At 38.5% G+C, this 20225-nt stretch overlaps 1 protein-coding gene across 9 annotated transcripts in view; it reads right to left on the reverse strand.

Annotated features, from left to right (window-relative positions):
- The window catches only part of ZMYM4 (zinc finger MYM-type containing 4), a 114322-nt gene that overhangs the window by 20765 nt on the left and 73332 nt on the right, over positions 1-20225 (reverse strand). For 7 of the 9 annotated variants that reach the window (XM_079776333.1, XM_079776334.1, XM_079776337.1 and 4 more), the window contains 13 exons: positions 19476-19626; positions 18850-18965; positions 18143-18418; positions 17825-17975; positions 16427-16599; positions 15741-15891; positions 15046-15186; positions 14374-14411; positions 13344-13488; positions 6628-6746; positions 5468-5636; positions 1640-1900; positions 4-57 (listed from right to left, as the gene is read on the reverse strand). In XM_079776333.1, coding sequence (XP_079632459.1) covers positions 4-57; positions 1640-1900; positions 5468-5636; positions 6628-6746; positions 13344-13488; positions 14374-14411; positions 15046-15186; positions 15741-15891; positions 16427-16599; positions 17825-17975; positions 18143-18418; positions 18850-18965; positions 19476-19626 — 1945 coding nt within the window. The remainder of the gene's footprint in view (positions 1-3; positions 58-1639; positions 1901-5467; positions 5637-6627; positions 6747-13343; positions 13489-14373; positions 14412-15045; positions 15187-15740; positions 15892-16426; positions 16600-17824; positions 17976-18142; positions 18419-18849; positions 18966-19475; positions 19627-20225) is intronic. The other 2 variants (XM_079776339.1, XM_079776340.1) reach the window with 1 other exon arrangement.

Raw genomic sequence — 20225 nt, forward strand, 5'->3', positions numbered from 1 at the left:
AACCTTTTTCAAATATCTTAGTGTCTAGAAAGAGTTCTTGTTCAGAAGTTTGGGATCCTAAAGAAAAAGAAAAACACATAATAAATAATTTATATGTATACACAAAGCCAACTGCATCAAAATAAAATGATGTTACTACATACATGAATCACAGAGAGTTCTAAAAAAATAACCTTCATATGCAGAAAGAATGTTTCATTAATAAAAGTAGGCATAGTAGTAAATGAAGTTAAATAATGACTTATAACAGCAGTTAAACTTCTAGGTAGCAGTATGAAAGAAGTCATGACAAGAGACACCTTTATTTTGCATTTTGCACTCGTGTGCTACCTGAAATTCTTCCCCACCACCATGACACACACACAACGTATTCACAGATTGACAAATCTGTTTGAATTCCTTTCTACCTCTAAAATATAAGATGCTATAACACTGCATTGGAAAACCAGCAGAATTAGAATATAAGTTACATGAGCAGCCTACACATGGAATTAAACAGAACACAGTTCTATCAATTATAAACTACGTTAAAGGTAAGAAGCTAGCCCTGGCGAGTGTGGTTAAGTTTTTTGAATATCATCTCATGTACCAAAAGGTTGGTAGTTTGATTCCAAGTCAGAGCACATGCCCAGGTTTCAGGCTTGATCCCCAGTAGGGGTGTGCAGGAGGCAGCCAATCAATATTTATCTTTCACATTGCTGTTTCTTTCTCTTCCACTCCCTTCCTCTCTCTCTAAAATGAATAAAAACATATTTTTAAATAAATAAAAGAAGCTTAAGGATTCAAAGTAATAAAAACTATTCTTTTAAAGACTCAGGAAAATTACTTCTTTCCCTGAAATCAAAGATAAGTTAGCCAGATCCCTTCAGTTGAAATTCATTTTTCCCTCCTTTATGTTTTTAAACTATTTTATTTTACTTACACTATAGTGATTACAACTATCTGTCTTGAAGCTTAGTTTTGAAAGTTCTTCTGTCTCAATCCAATTGTAGGCTAAGGCAAAGTCACTATATTTGTACAGAGGAAGCACTTGATAAATGTTAACTGTTAACATGAATGTAGAAGCCAATTTAAATTGAGGTTTACCATCAGGAATTGCTTGAACTTCCAAACTAAATATAATATCAGAAAGTTAGAAGATAAGCATAAGGACAATATTCTAAGATATTAAAATTCATATATAAATGGGTCAGAATTATGAGACCATACACTACAGAACAAAATGAGACCAGAAACACTGGAATTAACAAATACGCTTTTTACTCATCACTCAGAACATATATGCCTTAAAAACTTACTGGCAACACAACAGAAAACTTAACAGTTTTTCAAATGCTACAGTGTTCAAAAAATTATCTAGCATTTGTCATGTAAAATCAAATCCCAGTTAGCTTTGTAAAAACTGTCACTGAAAAAAAAAAAAACTTGTCAGGAAAGAATGATTTTTTGGCTCATCAGTGATATATTAAAAGGCCTTTGTGAAAATTCACTGATGTATATCACCTATCTTAAACACCATTTTATCCCTCTCTTCTTATCATTATACTAGTGGCCCACTGCATGGATTCGTGCACATTGAAAGGGTATTAATTAGAAGAAATATTTTAATATATTAATAAATATTTTAATAAATAAGTACTTGTCGATGACTGTTCTTCAGACATTTTCTTTCGACGTTGCCGGCTTCTTTCAGCTTCAGAAGTACGTTGTGCCAATAGCTGTTCTTCAGACATATTCTGTCGATGACGTCGCTTTCTTTCAGCATCAGAGATACCTTGTGCCAATCGCTGTTCTTCAGACATATTCTGTCGACGACGCCGGCTTCTTTCGGATTCAGAGGTGCGTTGTGGCAACAGTTGGTCTTCACACATATTCTGTTGATGATGCCGCTTTCTTTCGGCTTCAGAATGTCAACAAAAACAACCAAATTTACGATCGACAATGACAGATCGAAACACACGTGTGCGAATGGCACCAGCGAGAGCTTTATATGTATCGCGCATGCGTGAGTCAACTTAGCCTTTTATAACTATACTATATTTATATACTATACTAGGGGTCCTTCGGCCTGGCTTGTGGGGATCGGGAGGAAACCAGCTCTCCGACACCCCCCAAGGAGTCCTGGAATATGAGAGGGCGCAGGCCAGACCAAGTGACCCCAATGGTGCAAGATCGAGGCCAAGGAGAGAGCATGGGAAGTTGGCTGGCCAGGAGGGACCGCAGGAGGGCTCCAGGGCGTGTCCAGACCGTACCACCCAGTCCCGAATGGCCGGACCCCAGTAGCAAGCTAACATACCAGTCGGAATGCCTGCCCCCTTGTGGTCGATGTGCATCATAGAAATGGGTCGAATGGTCCAAGAGACAATAAGCATATTAGAATTTTATATATTAAAGGCTAATATGCAAAGTGTCCATCCCGTTAATGACGTCATTTAGCAATGCCCCAGCTTCCTCTCCCTAGCGCCCACTAGCCTCCTTGCAGTTTCTTCAACCAAGGAACCTGACTTGCTTTATAGCCAGGTGCAAACATTTCACACTTTAACCAAATGTCTGTGAAGCATTTTCCCGTGCCTCATCTCATTTGATTGTCACAGAACTCCTGGAGTAGGTAGATAGGAGACTCAGTGGAATCCTAGTTTCTTTTCATTAGCCAGAAAACAAACATTTAGAAAGCATAGAAACTTGTCCCGACTGAAAAGAAGAAATGGTGGACCTTGAAAATGACTTCAGGTTTTCTCACTGCACAGAATACAGTCAAACACTGCTGCAGTTAAATATTTTACCCTTTGTTCTCCCTGCGTGAACTACAATAATAATCTGCTTCATGTTGATATTTACTGTTGTGCTGCCGACAATTACCTGAAAGAGGGTTGGGGTTCTTCACTGGGCTGGAAAAAATTTAGGTAAATCAGAAAGCAGGTCCAAATAAGCAAGTCTATTCTTTTTTTTGTTTTGTTTTGTTTAATATATTTCTTTATTGATTTTAGAGAGGAAGGGAGAGGGAGAGAGACAGAAACATCAATGATGAGAGAGAATCATTGATTGGCTGCCTCCTGCACGCCCCCCACTGGGGATCGAGCCTGCAACCTGGGCAGGTGCCCTTGGCCAGAATCGAACCAGAACCCTTCAGTCCGCAGGCCGATGCTCTATCCACTGAGCCAAATCAGCTAGGGCATAAGCAAATTTATTCTATATCTATAAAAGACTAAGTTGACTCACACATACGCAATACATATAAAGCTCTTGCTGGCGCAAATCACACGCCATGTGTTTCCATCTCTCATTGTCGATCGTGAATTTGGTTGACACTTCTATTATAGAGAAAGGGCGAACAGCGATATTAAAATATTTCTTCTAATTAATTTCACTTCAATGTGGATGAATCCGTGCACAGGCCACTAGTATATAAATAAAATTGTTATTATTGTAGATTATGCAGATCTACAATTAGGGTAAAATATTTAACTGTAGCAGTGTTTGATTATATTCTGAGCAGTGAGAAAACCTAAAGTCAGTTTCAAGTTCTACCATTTCTTACTTCTTCTCAGTCAGGGCAAGTTTCTAAACTTTCTAAATCTCCGTTTTTCAGCTAATGAAAAGAAACTAGAATTCTACTGAGTCTCCTATCTACCTACTCCAGGACTTCTGTGAGGATCAAATGAGATGAGGCACGGAAAAACGCTTCCTAGACAATTGGTTAAAGTGTGAAATGTTTGCACCTGACTATAAAGCAAGTCGGGTTCCTGGGCTGAAGAAACTGCAAGGTGGCTAGTCGTTGCTAGGAAGAGGAAGACAGGCGTTGCTACGTGACATCATTACCCGACGCCCACAGCGACCGTTTCTGGGATGGGCTGGGCTGGGCTGTGGGCTGCATTTTACACCATGGGATCTTGGCAGCGTTGGCCGCGATTTGGTGAGGTGTTGCTCCCGAGTGGTCGCGGGGCCTGTGTCCCACTTACGGGAAGCAGAGTGTTGGTTTGTTGACGCCAGGTCCATGGTGCCATTTATTTTTTTTTAATATATTTTTATTGATTTCAGAGAGGAAAGAGGAAGAGATAGATAGAAACATCAATGATGAGAGGGAATCATTGATTGGCTGCTTCCTGCACATTGCAACAAGCCCGCTACCAAGGCATGTGCCCTTGAACGAAATCGAACCTGGGACATTTTGGCCCGCAGGCCGATGCTCTATCCACTGGGCCAAACCGGCTAGGGAGCCGTTTATTTTTAAATGGCCAATGCACACCATGGCAGCTCCTGCATTGAGCATCTGCCCCTGTTGGTCAGCGTGCATCATAGCTACTGGTTGGAAAGAAGGAGGACACTTAGCCTTTTTTATATATAGATCACTTCTTATATCCAAAATTCAGGAGCTGCTAATTAAGGCTGAAAACCTTTCAGGAATCTATATTACTGAGTTCTGATTAATATATCATTTGCTTTGGAGTCAGACAGATCTGGATTCAACTTCTGGTTCATTTACTTCCTGATTGTATAGCCTGGGCAAGTAAAATATCCTATTTTCAACTGAGGAACAGTAACCCCCCAATAGGGTTGTTGTGACATTAAACAGGGTGAGTACATAGTGAATGTGGGAAAATGCCTAGACCAGTGATGGGCAACCTTTTGAGCTTGGTGTGTCAAACTTCGCCAAAAAACTGAACATAACTTGGGTAGTGTGTCACTTTGAGGAAAAAACATTATTTCGCAAATGTTTCATCCTCAGGAGCAGCAAATGTTTCATCCTCGGCATGCAGCCGCCTCAGTGGCGTGTGTCATCAGAAATGGCTACACGTGTCAGCGCTGACACGTGTGTCATAGGTTCGCCATCACTGGCCTAGACTATGGTAAGCATATAAATGTTAACTATTGTTATTATCATTATTCTACCCAGAATAAGATTTATCTATCAATTACTTGAGCCAATAGTTTTCCATCCTGCTACTAACATGCTAGTTATTACACAACTAGAGGCCAGGTGCACGAATTCGTGCACAGGTGGGGTACGGCGGCCGCCCCAGCCTTGATCGGGGCTGGCCAGCAGGTGGGGGGAGGACGCGGGAAGTTAGCCACCAGCCCCACCCCCATCAGGCCGGTTGGCCGGCCACATTGCATGTTATAGCAACCGGTTCCGATCGCTTGGCTTTTATACACAGAGATAGGAATTCTTATCTGAGGACCATGATTTCAATACAGGGATAAAATCAGAAAATGATCACGAAACTTAGATTTATCGTTTTCTGGAATCATTAACACTAAAAACTGTATTGAATATCAGCACTTAGTTTCCTTCATTAAAAAAATTAGAATTTTCAGAGATATCAACAAGGTTAATAAATCCACGGACTTGGTATTTAAACACAATAAAGCATTTAGAAACACCTTTACTACCAGATCTCTAAAATTACTTGCTACATAAAAATGTGTAGGGGTATTTTTTCTGTCTTTACTTTAAAATTATACCAACCTCCCTGAGATAGAGTCTTTTTCTCTTCATCTTCTACAATCATTTCTGCCATCTCAAGGAGATCAGCTTCAAATGAATGTGAAGGGAGCTTTTCGTTAAGGTCTTCAATACTCTCAGTGGTTTTATCTTCATTATCCGTTGAGGATGGAATAAGCATAGGGACAGGCATCTGAAAGATCAAGGATGGACTGAAGAGTTTCTTGAGCTATAGGTTCATCATCAAAAGTATTATTTGCGAGATGATTTAAGTACTAAAATAATAAACAAATTTAAGATATTTTTCTATTGCTGATAATTAAAGTACTATTGCTAGTTTGCTTTTATAAGAATACAGCCATTTAAATAAAAATTCAGTATGAGCTTTCCTGCAAACTCAAAATGTGTGTCTGAATTCTCCACATGGATAATTATCTAACACCTTTGTTTTGCTTTTGATTATATTTCTTGCTTAATATTTTCACACAACTGTTTCCCTTAAAAATTCAATACTGAGGAAAACTATATTTCTAATAACAAAATCAATACATTTTTCTTTAATAAAAAGTAAGAATCATGTAAATCATAATGTTCATCTTTTCAAACTTTCTAGAATCTAGTGTTCTGACACACACACACAATTTCTGATCTTTTTCTATCTGAGATTTATGATTTTGTGGAATCATTAACACTAAAAAGTGTATTGAGCTGAAACCGGTTTGGCTCAGTGGGTAGAGCAGCGGTCTGTGGACTAAAAGGTCCCAGGTTCGATTCCGGTCAAGGGCATGTACATTGGTTGCGGGCACATCCCCAGTAGGGGGTGTGCAGGAGGAAGCTGGTCGATGTTTCTCTCTCATCAATGTTTCTAGCTGTCTATCCCTCTCCCTTCCTCTCTGTAAAAAATCAATAAAAATATATATTTTTAAAAACAGTGTGTTGAATATCAGTATTTAGTTGTATGAAACAATATAAAAAAGCTACCTTATAGCCTTCTCTGACACGGTAAGGTACAAATAGAAGCAGTCCTTTATATACTCCACATTAAATAATATGGTTATACAATAATAGCTAACCAGAGTCAGGTGTATTTTACCAACAAGTGAAAAGTTTCTCATGAAACTATTAAAATTTTATTAGAGGAAAATGTGTACTGACTTAATCTTAGCATCTGCATAATTACTCACTGGAACTGGAATTCCAAATGGGACTGGCGCATATTGAGTATACAGATGAAGAGGTATGGGCACAAACACTGGTACAGGAACTGGCACCACAATGACCTGGGACGGGCTTAGAGTGTCTTCTAATGAAAAAAAGCACAAAAACAAAGAGGGTTAGAAACAACATTTTAATAATTACTTAATAAATATTTTTAAAAAGTATACAGAGATTTATAGTTCAAGAGAAATATAATCTGTGATACCAGGTGTTCATAAAAAGAAGAAATGCCCTAGCTGGTTTGGTTCAATGGATAGAACGTCGGCATGCAGACTGAAGGGTCCTAGGTTCTATTCCAGTCAAGGGCACATGCCCAGATTGCGGGCTCAATCCCCAGTGTGGGGTGTGCAGGAGGCAGCCAATAAATAAATCTCTCTCATCATTGATGTTTTATCTTTCTCCCCCTCCCTTACTCTCCAAAATCAATAAAAATATATTATAAAAAAAAAAAGAATAACTAAAGTAGCAAAGAAAGGTTTTGAGTATAGCACTAACAAAAAAGTAGGCAACACAATGATTATAAATGATATAAAGATAAAATTAATGAAAGATATAATGTGGATGAATAAAGGGAAGGATGGAAACAGTGATCACAGATGAGGGGTATGGAAAACTGTTAACATGAATAAGTAGATTATGTTAAAGAGCAGACTGAATAAGTAGAAGGGCCACTTTTGTGAAATCATTTCTAGTAGTAGTGGGGAGCAATTACAGATCCTTTAGCACAAAGTAATGTGACAAAAATAGCATTAAAGAGATTAACTTGGCTGCCAGCAGTACACAGAGTAAAAGTATATAAAGGGTTAAAGTAGGAGACAATTACAATATGTAGAGCTAACATGATGAAGGCTTGAACTATGGTGACAATGATACCTAGAAAAAACATAGGTGTGTGGTGTGTGTGTGTGTGTGTGTGTGTGTGTGTGTATGTATGTGTGTGTGTGTGTATATACACACACACACACACACACTAGAGGCCCGGTGCACGAAATTCGTGCATGGGGGGAGCTGTCCCTCAGCCCAGCCTGCAACCTCTCCAATCTGGGACTCCTCGAGGGATGTCCGACTGCCTGTTTAGGCCTGATCCCAGGACGGCTGGCTCCCAACTGCTCGCCTGCCTGGTTTCCTGATTGCCCCTAACTGCTTTTGCCTGCCAGCCTGATCAGCCCCTAACCACTCCCCTGCCAGCCTGACTGATGCCTAACTGCTCCCTTGCCAGCCTGTTTTCCCCTAACTGCCCTCCCCTGCAAGCCTGGTCACCCCTAACTGCCCTCACCAGCAGGCCTGATCCGCCCCCAACTGCTCTCCCCTGCAGGCCTGGGTCCCTCCCAACTGCCCTTCCCTGCAGGCCTGGTCGCCCCCAACTTCCCTCCTCTGCCGGCTTGGTCACCCCTAACTGCCCTCTCCTGCAGGCTTGATCGCCCCCATCTACCCTCCCCTGCTGGCCATCTTGTGGTGGCCATCTTGTGTCCACATGGGGGCAGGATCTTTGACCACATGGGGGCAGCCATCTTGTGTGTTGGAGTGATGGTCAATCTGCATATTACTCTTTTATTAGATAGAAGCCTGGTGCACGGGTGGGATCCGGCTGGTTTGCCCTGAAGGATGTCCCAGATCAGGGTAGGGGTTCCCTTGGGGCGTGGGGCGGCCTCGGCGAGGGGCCTGTGGTGGTTTTCAGGCCGGCCACACCCCCTGGCAACCCAAGCGGAGGCCCTGGTATATGGGGTATATTTATCTTCTACAATAGAAACTTTGTAGCCTGGAACAGAGCCAAGCCTCCTGCTCACTCCGTGGCGGCAGCCATTTCTGTTGGGACTTATATATTTTCTATAATTGAAACTTTGTAGCCTTAAGTGGAGGCCTGGGCCAGCCAGGGTGTGTGGAAAACTTGGCTTACTCCATTGCCGGGGACAACTCTAGCCTCCTGCTCTTTCCAGCTCCGTGGCTGCTGCCATTTCTGTTTGGATTTATGTATCTTCTATCATTGAAACTTTGTAGCCTTGACTGGAGGCCTAGGCCGGCAAGGGCAGGCGAAAAGCTTGCCTTCCTCCATTGCCAGGGAAATCCAACCCTCCCTCCTGCTCTCTGTGGCAGTAGACATCTTGGTTGGGTTTATTTGCATACTCGCTCCTGGTTGGCTTGTGGGCATGGCTTGTGGGTGTAGTAGAGTGATGGTTAATTTGCATGTTACTCTTTTATTAGATAGGATATGACTAGAGGTCCCATGCACGAAATTCGTGCACGGGTAGGGTCCCTAGGCCTGACCAGTGATCAGGGCTGATTGGGGCCTTCCAGCTGCTGGCCAGGGCCTTCCTTCTGGCTGCCGACTGCTGACCAGGACCTTCCATAATTTTGCGCCATCCCCTTGTGGTAAGTGCACATCATAGTGAGCGATCGAACTCGTCTCCAGAACTCTTGCGGGGACACTTTGCATATTAGCCTTTTAGATAGATAGATAGATAGATAGATAGATAGATAGATAGATAGACAGATAGATAAATAGATAGATAGACAGATAGATATGCTAAGGTATTAGAACTTGGAAACTAACCTAATATGAGCAGAGAAAAGTAGGAAGGATGGAGGATTCATGCAAGTATTTAATAAGTATCTAGAGTCCTTTCTTTGTGCCAGAAAAATATGCTAACTAACTATAAAATCATTAATGTAGGAGAAAAATCATGGTAGTCACAAAAAGTGGAAAGCTGACAATTCAACTAGGGTTAGAAGTAGGAAATAATACAGGATCAGTTTTATCATGGTGCAGTGGATGTAAAAAGAGTTACCAGAATAGAGATGTCTGATAATCAAGGTACATAATACAAAATAAGAAACTATTGATATAATAAAAATATAGGACTACGTCACTTATAGCCTGCTATGCAATGTGGTCCATGGACCAGTAGCAGTGACATAATACAGGAGCTTGTAAAAAATGTAAAGCCTTAGGACCCACTGAATCAGAATCTACATAGTCAGATCCCAAAGTAATTCATATGCATATTAATGTTTGAGAAACACTGGCCTATAGGATAACCTTCCAGGATCTAGGAATATAAGATTCCTTTCCAATTGAAAAATTCTGGGGCTTACATTTAACAACAGGAAGAGCTCCACAGACCCATTCCCTAGTGAAACAAGCAAAGCTGCTGAAAACAACCATTTACATTATTTGTAAATTGTCCGTAGGGAATACAGCAAATTGAGAAATATTTATTCAAGAAAATCTACTAAAATTCAGTAAGGACAGTGGTAGTCTTTAACAGTTGATTCACCACCTGCTTCATATCCCCATTCAACAGACTGAAGCTGCATTCTGGAGATGGATGTAATCAGGAAGAATGGCTTCTCTTCAGTCAGGTCTCAATCAAGGATTACTATATCTCACCAGGAGGAGCAGGCCACCATTACTTCTCATCTCTTGCAACTACAGGTTTAAGAGGTTCATTTCCTGGTGAGTGCTCCTTTCCTCCACCCAGCTCCGACTCACAAGATAGAAGCCCTACTACAAGAATGGCAGGCTAAGAATAGTGGGGTCCAATCATCCTCACTCCAGAAGACTTATAGGGCAAAGATTCCATGCTGGGACAACCAAGCTGAGAAGATCAGAGGCTAGAAGTGGCTCAGTGATTATGCTGGGGAAGGGGGTGCAGGGGGAAGAAAGGTAGTTCATAAGGAAAGAAGCCTTGAAGCTCTCCTCAAAGAAATTTATTTTATTTGAAAGAGAGTATAAAAAAGTTCAAGCCTAAGGGGAAGACAATAGTTACTCTTGAGGAAAACCAAGATGGTAGCATACGTAAACACCGGAAATTGCTGCCCCGCACAACCACTTCAAAACTACAACTAAAAGACGAAACGGGTGTCATCCAGAACCACGGGAAGGCTGGCTGAGTGGAAATTCTACAACTAGAACGGAATAGAAAAGCACAGTGAGACTCAGAAGAGAAGCAGAGGTGCAGAAATTAATTGCAGAGTTACGGAGGCACCCATGCGCACGGAAAGGGATGGCAACTGAGTACGCTGTTGTCTTTTGCAATCGGGAGGGAGACACAAGCTCCGACTGCTCTGAACGCCAGTTCCGGGTGGGACTCTGGGGACCCAGACTCATATGGGTAGAAACTGGACTGTGTGGCATCGGCGGGAACTCGAGGGGAGCTTTCTCTCAGAGGTGCTTGCAGCGATCATTGTTCCTGCACAGTGCCGCAGGACACAGAGACACAGGACCTCTTCCAGGCAGGGCTGATGGTCAGCCATTGCTGTTTGCTCCACCCTGGTGATTCCCTGAGACCCCGTCCCACCCAATTTGTGCACAGAGGCTTTTGCATATGAATGGCCTGGCCCTTTGCAATCTGAAACCTAACGTACTGCAGATGGGTCAAAAAGCCCAAGAGCCGCCAAAAGAAGACCCAAGGCTCGACAGCAGCTTGCATTGCTTCACAACTGGGCCTCATGTGGGCACCTCCAAACCCCAAACAAAGAGAAGGAATCTGCAAATCTCTCTGTAGCTCCTGCTGGGTAACCTCTCTCCTTGGAGATCCAAGAGCTCATATACCCAGTGGTCAGAGAGAGACCATCCAAACTACAACTCTTCAGATCCATAAGAGACACACTCAGGGGGCAGATTCAGTGAGCACCAAAGCCCCACTGAAGCAAGTCTTGCCCCATAAGGGTGCCTCCAGCACATAAGTTCTCCCATCATAGACATAACTGATCCTCACAGCCAATTGGCCTGGAGGTCAATTCCTCCCAGTGATACCAACAACAATCAAGGATTAACTACAACAAGACTATGCTCACAGCCCACAAAGGGGTGCACCAAGAGTGCCCACCTCAGGTAATTAGTGAGGCTGAGCCACTGGGCCCTATAGGACACTTAGCACACAAAGCCACACTATCAACACAGGGAAGCAGCCAAAATGCGGAGACAAAGAAACAGGTCACAAATGAAAGAAATGGAGGATACAGAGTTCAAAACCTTGGTTATAAGGTTACTCAAAAATCTTCTAAGAACCACCGATAAATTTAGTGAGACCCTAGAGGATATGAAAAAGGACCAACTAGTAATTAAGCATACACTGACTGAAATAAAGAATAATATACAGAGATCCAACAGCAGACGAGAGGATCCTAAGAATCAAGTCAAAGATTTGAAATATGAAGAAGCAAAAAACACCCAACCGGAAAAGCAAAAAGAAAAAAGAATCCAAAAATATGAAGATAGTGTAAGGAGCCTCTGGGACAACTTCAAGCATACCAACATCCGAATTATGGGGGTGCCAGAAGAAGAGAAAGAGCAAGATATTGAAAAGTTATTTGAAGAAATAATGACAGAAAACTTCCCCCACCTGGTGAAAGAAATAGACTTACAAGTCCAGGAAGCGCACAGAACTCCAAACAAAAGAAATCCAAAGAGGACCATACCAAGACACATCATAATTAAAATGCCAAGGGCAAAAGACAAAGAGAGAATATTAAAAGCAGCAAGAGAAAAACAGTTACCTACAAGGAAGTACCCATACGATTGTCAGCTGATTTCTCAACAGAAACTATGTAGGCCAGAAGGGAGTGGCAAGAAATATTCAAAGTGATGAATAGCAAGAACCTACAACCAAGATTACTCTACCCAGCAAAGCTATCATTCAGAATTGAAGGTCAGATAAAGAGCTTCACAGATAAGAAAAAGCTAAAGGAGTTCATCACCACCAAACCAGTATTATATGAAATGCTGAAGGGTATTCTTTAAGAGGAAGAAGAAGAAAAAGGTAAAGACAAAAACTATGAACAACAAAGTGACAAGAAATACATATCTATCAACAAGTGAATCTAAAAATCAAGTGAATAAAAAATCTGATGAACAGAATAAACTGGTGAATATAATAGGATCAGTGGCATAGAAAAGGAGTGGACTGCCCTAGCTGGTTTGGCTCAGTGGATATAGCATTGGCCTGCGGGCTGAAGGGTCCCAGGTTCGATTCTGGTCAAGGGCACATGCCCCAGTTGCAGGCTTCATCCCCAGTAGGGGGCGTGCAGGAGGCATCTGATCAGTGATGCTCTCTCATCATTGATGTTTCTCTCTCTCTCTCCCTCTCCCTTCCTCTCTGAAATCAATAAAAATGTTTTTAAAAAAAAGAAAGGGAGTGGACTGACAAATTTTGGGGAAAAGGGGTGTGGGGGGTGTGGGAAGAGACTGGACAAAAATCGTACACCTATGGATGAGGACAGTGGTGGGGGGAGGGTCAGGGCAGAGGGTGGGGAGGGAACCGGGTTGAGGGGAACTATGGAGGGAAAAAAGAGGAACAACTGTAATAATCTGAACAATAAAGATTTATTAGAAAGAAAAAAAAAAGAAATGAATGAGAAATGAAAAAACAAATAGTTACTCTTAATTAAGATCCTATCTATATAATTCCAAAGTCGATACTTACTCCATGATATTAAGGAAATTAAATGAAATATTCACAGTATGGTATAATCAATTAACTACATTCTCTCTGTCATAACTTGTTAAGTCTCAGATGGTGAAAATACCTAACTCACAGGGATGTTGTGAGAACTAAATTCAACAATGTATATTAGCAAACAAACACATTACCTAGGAAATAGTAGGCACTCAATTAATATAGGCAGACCCCACATTCCTTTCCCTTAAAAAAATTAAATGAAGAAAGTACAAGAAATATACCTGTCTGGCATTCTTTGTTTTGGGTATGTGGTTTGCATGAGGTGGCTTTAGTCTGTGTGATGGGTTTGCACAATAAAGCTTTATTCTTCAAAAGTCTTGGAGGCTGGGAAGGTGGCAGTTTCAGGGCATCTGTTTGTGTACTTGCCTAGTTAAAAACAAAATCAAAAGAAATAAAAAATTAATCAAAGAAACTAAAGACGTTTTAAAAAGCTTACCATTAATTACAGAAAAGATTATAATTTCTAAAGGAATATTATATTAGAATTACATGGAAAACACAGTACACACTCCTGAAATAGCAATACAGCAGTATTTTAATAACTATATATTGATTCTAAATATATCTATTTACCAATTCTGTTCACCAAGAAAAATGCTATATCTATTATTGTAAGCCATTGTTAATTAAGCACAAAGCTGGTAGAGTTTAAAATGAGAACTGTTTTTCTTGACTAAGTCTTAGAAGCCTTAGTTTCAAGATAACTAGAAATAACAGAATCATTTATGATCACTTCAGGGACTTGAAAATAAGATGATACCAATGGTATCCCAGAGACCAGGAAACACTTAAGAAATGCCACTGTTTAAGTCATAAGATTTTCTCATTATTTATTTTAAAAGAAAAGCAAAAAATATTGAGTTAAAAAAAAAGTAATGCTTGTTTACCGCATACTCTTCACTGGGTAGAAAACAAACTACATTTTATAAACATCTTATTTACAATCTGACTACATTACAAATGCTCCCAAAACCTTTTATGCCTAACTTCTGTGTAATTAATTTTAATTCTGTACAACAATAAAAAACTTCAGTAACTACAAAGATAGCAAACATTCAAAGAAATTAAAGTGTATAAAACACATAATTAAGTAACAAAAAATCTTATTCCTGAACAAATATTAAATGAGCTCACAAAATGTATTTTATATAATAAATAAATAATAATAAAGGGCAAAGTAGTTTAGACATATTTATCCGACATCAAAATGGAACATAAAACAGTGGCAATACCAATAAAAATAAAACTTACATCCCCAATGATTTTCGCTGTTACTGTTGGAACTGCACCTAATATAAATTAAAATATATATTTAGGATCTTACAAAATTAAACATTAGCATTAAAAGCTGATTATTAGACAACTAGAGGCCCAGTGCATGAAACTTGTGCACTGATAGGGTCCCTAGCAGCTGCCGGCTGGCAGCCAGGGCCTCCCTTCCTTTCCCTGGCTGGCTCCGCCCCCTGGTCAAACCCCTGGACACAATTTGCATAGTACTCTTTAAGTCTCTCATAATAAAAATATGCACTACCTTAATTTAACTCATGGAAAGACCAGCATCTAAAGTATAATATCAGAAAAAAATATCTGGAAATTATGAAAACACTAATGCCTACCAGCACACAGTGAGCCACCATTCCTAATATGAATACATCCAAAATCCTATATTATAAAAGGCTAATATGCAAATTGTCCCCTAGACTGGGGGTTCGACCAGAGGCCAGGGCCAGCCTGCCAACTGCACATGGCCCCTCCCCTAGTTGGCCCCCCAATCCCAATTGGGGCTGGCCAGCCGGACCCCACCCATGCAGGAATTCATGCACCGGGCCTCTAGTATGATAATGACCACTGATGGCAAAAAGATAGAGAACCACTATATTCACCTCAAAAAGGCTAGATAAATGCTTTCAAATTAGGTTATACCTTGTAGCACGCTGTTAGAATTCACTGTGGGCTGAGCAGCAGGAGCACTTGCTAATGACACTACATTAGCTATAACTGGAGTTGAGTCTTTTCTTAATGACGGGGGCCCTGCTGAAGCAGCTGACACCATGGAAACACTTGCTGATTAAAATAAAAACAATTTTAAAACTTAATGTAATTTATATGCACATACATAAAAACCAACATCTCAAGGTTAAACAATGCTTTTAAGTTAGAGTAAATTCTGTTGAAGCAGAGTCACCTCAGGACTAACAAGTGGTTTTTTTTTAATTTTTTAATTAGTGAAACTTAATATTCTGTGTACTTTATCTTGCATAACTACGCAGATGATACATTTAAGAGGCCATTTGATTTTAGATTGTTCTTTTTATACTCCCAAATCCTTTTTTATGGAAGTCAAGGTGTACATATCCAATTACAATACATCAATTGCCATTCTTTCCCATAAAGTTCTTAAAAGTTTATTTGATTCATTATGCTTAGAGAAAAATTAAATAAATCATTTTTACTGGGCTTTAATCTCAAGGGTTAAACAAAAAAATTATCTAAATGTTAACATCATGTGAAAAGAATGAAATTTATGTTTCATGAAATTGCTGACAATTATTTAATGTTCCCAATCTGTAGACGTAGTTAGTCCCCTACACCAATGAAAGACTAAAGTTTAATTTTACCTGCATTGTTTTGTGAAGGTGGGTCACACATACTTTGCTGATTACAGAACATCAAGATACAAAGCAGGTTACAGAAATGTTTCATTTCTCCCCGCCATTTCAAGGACTCGCTGAGTTTACCCTGTCGCTTACAACCATCACATTTGGCCATCTGAAAAAGAAACAAAAGATGGTAAAAGAGTAAGAAACAAATTATCTGTGGTCTGACAGAATAAAATCAGGATACATGTAACAAGTGAGAAAAATAACTCAGAATTTAAGTCAAAAAAATGAAGTTTAATTATCTTAAAGTGGTAAATATTTATTTATCAATGATTTTATACTAAGCATTAAAAAGTCATATTATACAGATGGAATTAAATTGTAATTAAAAAAACAGTGAAATAAGATCTACCTTCCTCAAAGACTTCAGAAAACAAATTCATTTTAGTTAAATGATAAATGAATAAAATTATAATTTTAAATATTTAATGTCTTAATACTGTTATGTCTTCTCCATGGGAATTACAAAAAAAAATAACTTCAGTGACATTAAAGTCTTCCAAAATCTTAATTTAATGCTAGAAAACATAATACATTTAATCTTAAAAGTTTAAATAATTAAATTGTACTTCATACTTGGTCAAAAAATAAGGGAATAATGTATGCCCTAATTTGATAAAACCATAAATGTGAATCATATTTACCTGGTAAAACAGAACTGTATATTTGGACATACATTCTTCACAACAGAACTCTTCCACCTTCCCCCCCAAATTACTCTGTACCAATTTGGGAGATGTCTGTAAACAATAACTGCACATTTTACAGTGATTTCCCCAGAGCTTGGCCAAGTCATGTTTATAAAGCAATTTGCAACCTAAAAAAATCAGGAAAGATAAAATTAAAATTAGGCAAAAATATTAAGTATCTCCATCTTTAATTTAAATGCCGTATAGTAAAGTTTCCACAATTGGGTCTTCACCAATTAGATAAAGAGATCAATATATAGGGTCAATACTATCAATTAAAAAATATTATAGTGCCCGGCTGGTGTAGCTCATAGTTGAGCATTGACCTATGAATCAGGAGGTCACACGCTTCAATTCCTGGTCAGGGCATATGCCTGGGTTGCGGGCTCGATCTTCAGTGTGGGGCGTGCAGGAGGCAGCTCATCAATGATTCTTCATTGCTTTTTCTATCTCCCTCTCCCTCTCCCTTCCTCTCTAAAATCAATAAAATAAAATAAAAACATTAAAAATATATTATAGTGCATCTCATATAGTAAAAGTCAATTTGTTAAAATACTTCATTGGTACTAGAGAAAGAGGAAGGAAGAGGGAGAGAGAGAGAGAGAAACATCAATGAGAGAAACACATCAACATTGATTGGCTTTCTCCAGCACACCCCACACCAGGGATCAAGCGTGTCACCCAGGCACTTGCCCTGACCAGGAATCACAAAGGCAACTTCTCAGTGCACAGGTTGACATCCAGCCACTGAGCCACACCAACTAGGCTAAACATCAACTTGTTTAATGAAATTTTTGTTTAATTTGGGTATGTGATATCACAATGCAAAATGTATTTTTGTGTATGTGTTGTGGTCAAAAGGTTTGTAATCCACTAATCTAGTAGGCTAATCCTGTGCAGTTTTAGAATACTACAAAACATTCTAAACATTTAAGATAGTCATTTAAACGAAGAAGAAAGTCTATCTCATACTAATTTGCAAATTCAGATTATTTATGTTCATAAATATAATGGTAAAGTATAATCTTAGGATGCTACCAAATTTAAGGAGTTCCCTTTAGAAGCACCAGAATTGAAAGAACCCTATCAACCTAATATCCATAAACGTTTGTCACATTACCATCATCCTCTGCAATATACTTGAATATACTTGGAGGATTGTTTCCTTCATTTTAACATTTTAATGATATGAAGAATATGATCAGAAAAAATTGAACAAACCATAAACAAACAAAAAGGGTTTGGTATTATACAAAGAGGATAAAATAAACCCACATAGTTACAGCTTAAATCATCAACTACTGTTAAAAGAACCGACATGCTTAAGTAGGTAAGATAATCTTCTGTCTTTACCTTCACTACAGAAAGACTTGTCAGCACCTGAGAATCTCACAGTCTCCTTTAAAATTTTCTCAATTTTACAATATTCACACATTGCCATTACATGATTTATTTTTTTATATTCATCAGAACAATTCTTGCCACAGAACTGAAACATTTTACCCTGAAAAGAAAAATCATCAAGTACTAATTAAACATTTATCTTACGGAAATCTTTATCCCTCTTATTTTCAAAACAAATAGTGCAATTTTGAGAAATAAAAAGCCAGAAACAATTTTACAGATAGATCAGTTTATACTCAAAACCTTTATCATGACCCTATACTTTACCTTATAGTCAAGAAGTTCCGGTTTTGTGCCAAAAAGACGGGTGCAGTGCTGACACTTAAGTTTTACAACACTTCGTGCAAACCCAACATGCTGAGACTGGGCAGCAAGACGCTGGAGACCAGCTGCAGCAGAGCTATTGATGGAGGTAGGAGAAACAGCAGAGGTGTTACCTCCTCCTGCTGACACTGTTGAACCTCTGGGGATGCTTACAATTACTTGGCCCTGAGACAAGGGCACTACCGAAGAATTCATTCCTGTTGGTTTGTTAAACAAATTCTGGAAAAAAGAGAAAAAACAAGATCAATCTCATAATTTGTTCAAACAAGGCAGTACTGACTGTCTAAGTATATCAAGCAGAGTTCTAAGCAACTAAGATACATGTGACAATAGGCAAAAATTCCTGCTTGTGAGCAGCTTATACTTGAAAGGGGGGAGTGTCATTTATAAATAAAAATAAAATAATTAAAAAATAATATATTCCCAAAAGATAATCTAGGAGATAATAGTACCATTAATTTTATAGAAGGCAGTTAAATGACATGCCTCCAAATACAGGATAGGATGAACCAAAGAATCCAAATTTAAAAGGACTTAGATAGTAGAAATTTAGGCAATCCAGGCACTAGCAAACACCTAATAAGTTTACATTAATATACAGTTGTAGGCAACTCACTCACTGGAGAAGAGAAAGGTTCCTGAAGCCATACCTGGAATGCTACCACACAACTGTAGCTGCAGAAGTTGCGTATACTTCCATCTGACATGGCTAGGTGATACTGAGGGATTGCTGAAGTCTTACAACTGTTACACTGAACTTGTACACCTTAGCAAATCAAAATAAAACTAATGAGTAATATATATATATACATATATATAAATTTACAAAAATGTATGAAAAAATAAGTAAATGTTGTATAAGATATAAAAATTCAGGAGCCAGATCAAGTTGCAGAAACTAAAACTAAACTTAATCACAGCACATACAGACAAAAACTAACAACATAAAAAATATTTCTTTTAAAGTTGTCAGTCTATCTGGAAACTATAAGATATATAAATCCTGAAATAAATCAGGTGTGAAAAAGAAAATACATTAAAGAAGCCACATGAAATTCTTTTGCTAAGGATGGATGCACTAATAAACAAGCCAGTAAACAAACATAAAAAAAAAGCAATCAGGTAATAGGTGATATTTTATAACACAAATCTGAAATATTTTAAATTTGCCTTAAAAGACAAGCAAATTTGGACAAAAACCTGTACTATATAAACAAAGCAATAACTGTAACTTTTCTAATGATTATATAAATATAGTTTACAAAACCAATATTACCTGCAGAAGTAACCATTTTAACTCTGTAAGCAGATAAGCAATTAACAGAACAGAAAAGCTCTGTCTTTCCCAAGCTATTGGTATTTTCAATCATTTCTGCTGAGGATCTCAATGATTTGCAAAGCGCACATGGTGTAATTTTGGCTGATTTCTATTAAAAGAATAAAATAACATTCATTTTTACCAAATTACAAGTAAAAGTATAATTCTTTGAAATGTTTATACTTAACACTGTTGAAATATTTTAAATTAGTGGCTTTCAAACTTTTATAATTACAATCCTCAATAAGAAATAAATTTTACATAGAGGCCCAGTACACACATATTTCTGAGGTTTTGTGTTTGCATTTTATAAAATGTGTCAGGTTATATACTAGGTGCTATCTCATTCTTACTTCATATATAACCTAAAAATACCTCAGTGACATAGGTATTTTAATACCTATTTACAGACAAGAAAAATGGATTCAAGAAGTTTAATTGCTTTTCCCAAAGTAAAATTCTATTTGAATATAATGTCTGGGAATCAAACATTGTATACTTTACTTCTAAATCCAAGTTCTTTCTCTACAAGGTACATATTAATATGTCAAAAATTTAACTAATATTGGCTAAATTATAAGTAATAAAATAATTTAAAATTAAAATGTTTCAACCTATTGTTCCTTCTATTGTGGAATATGAACCATCTTTCCATTGACTGAATCCAAGCAACTTTTATTACTTGATACAATATCAGGAAAACATTTG

Source organism: Cnephaeus nilssonii (genome assembly GCF_951640355.1).
Source record: "Cnephaeus nilssonii genome assembly, chromosome: 7".
Taxonomy (NCBI): Eukaryota; Metazoa; Chordata; class Mammalia; order Chiroptera; family Vespertilionidae; genus Cnephaeus; species Cnephaeus nilssonii.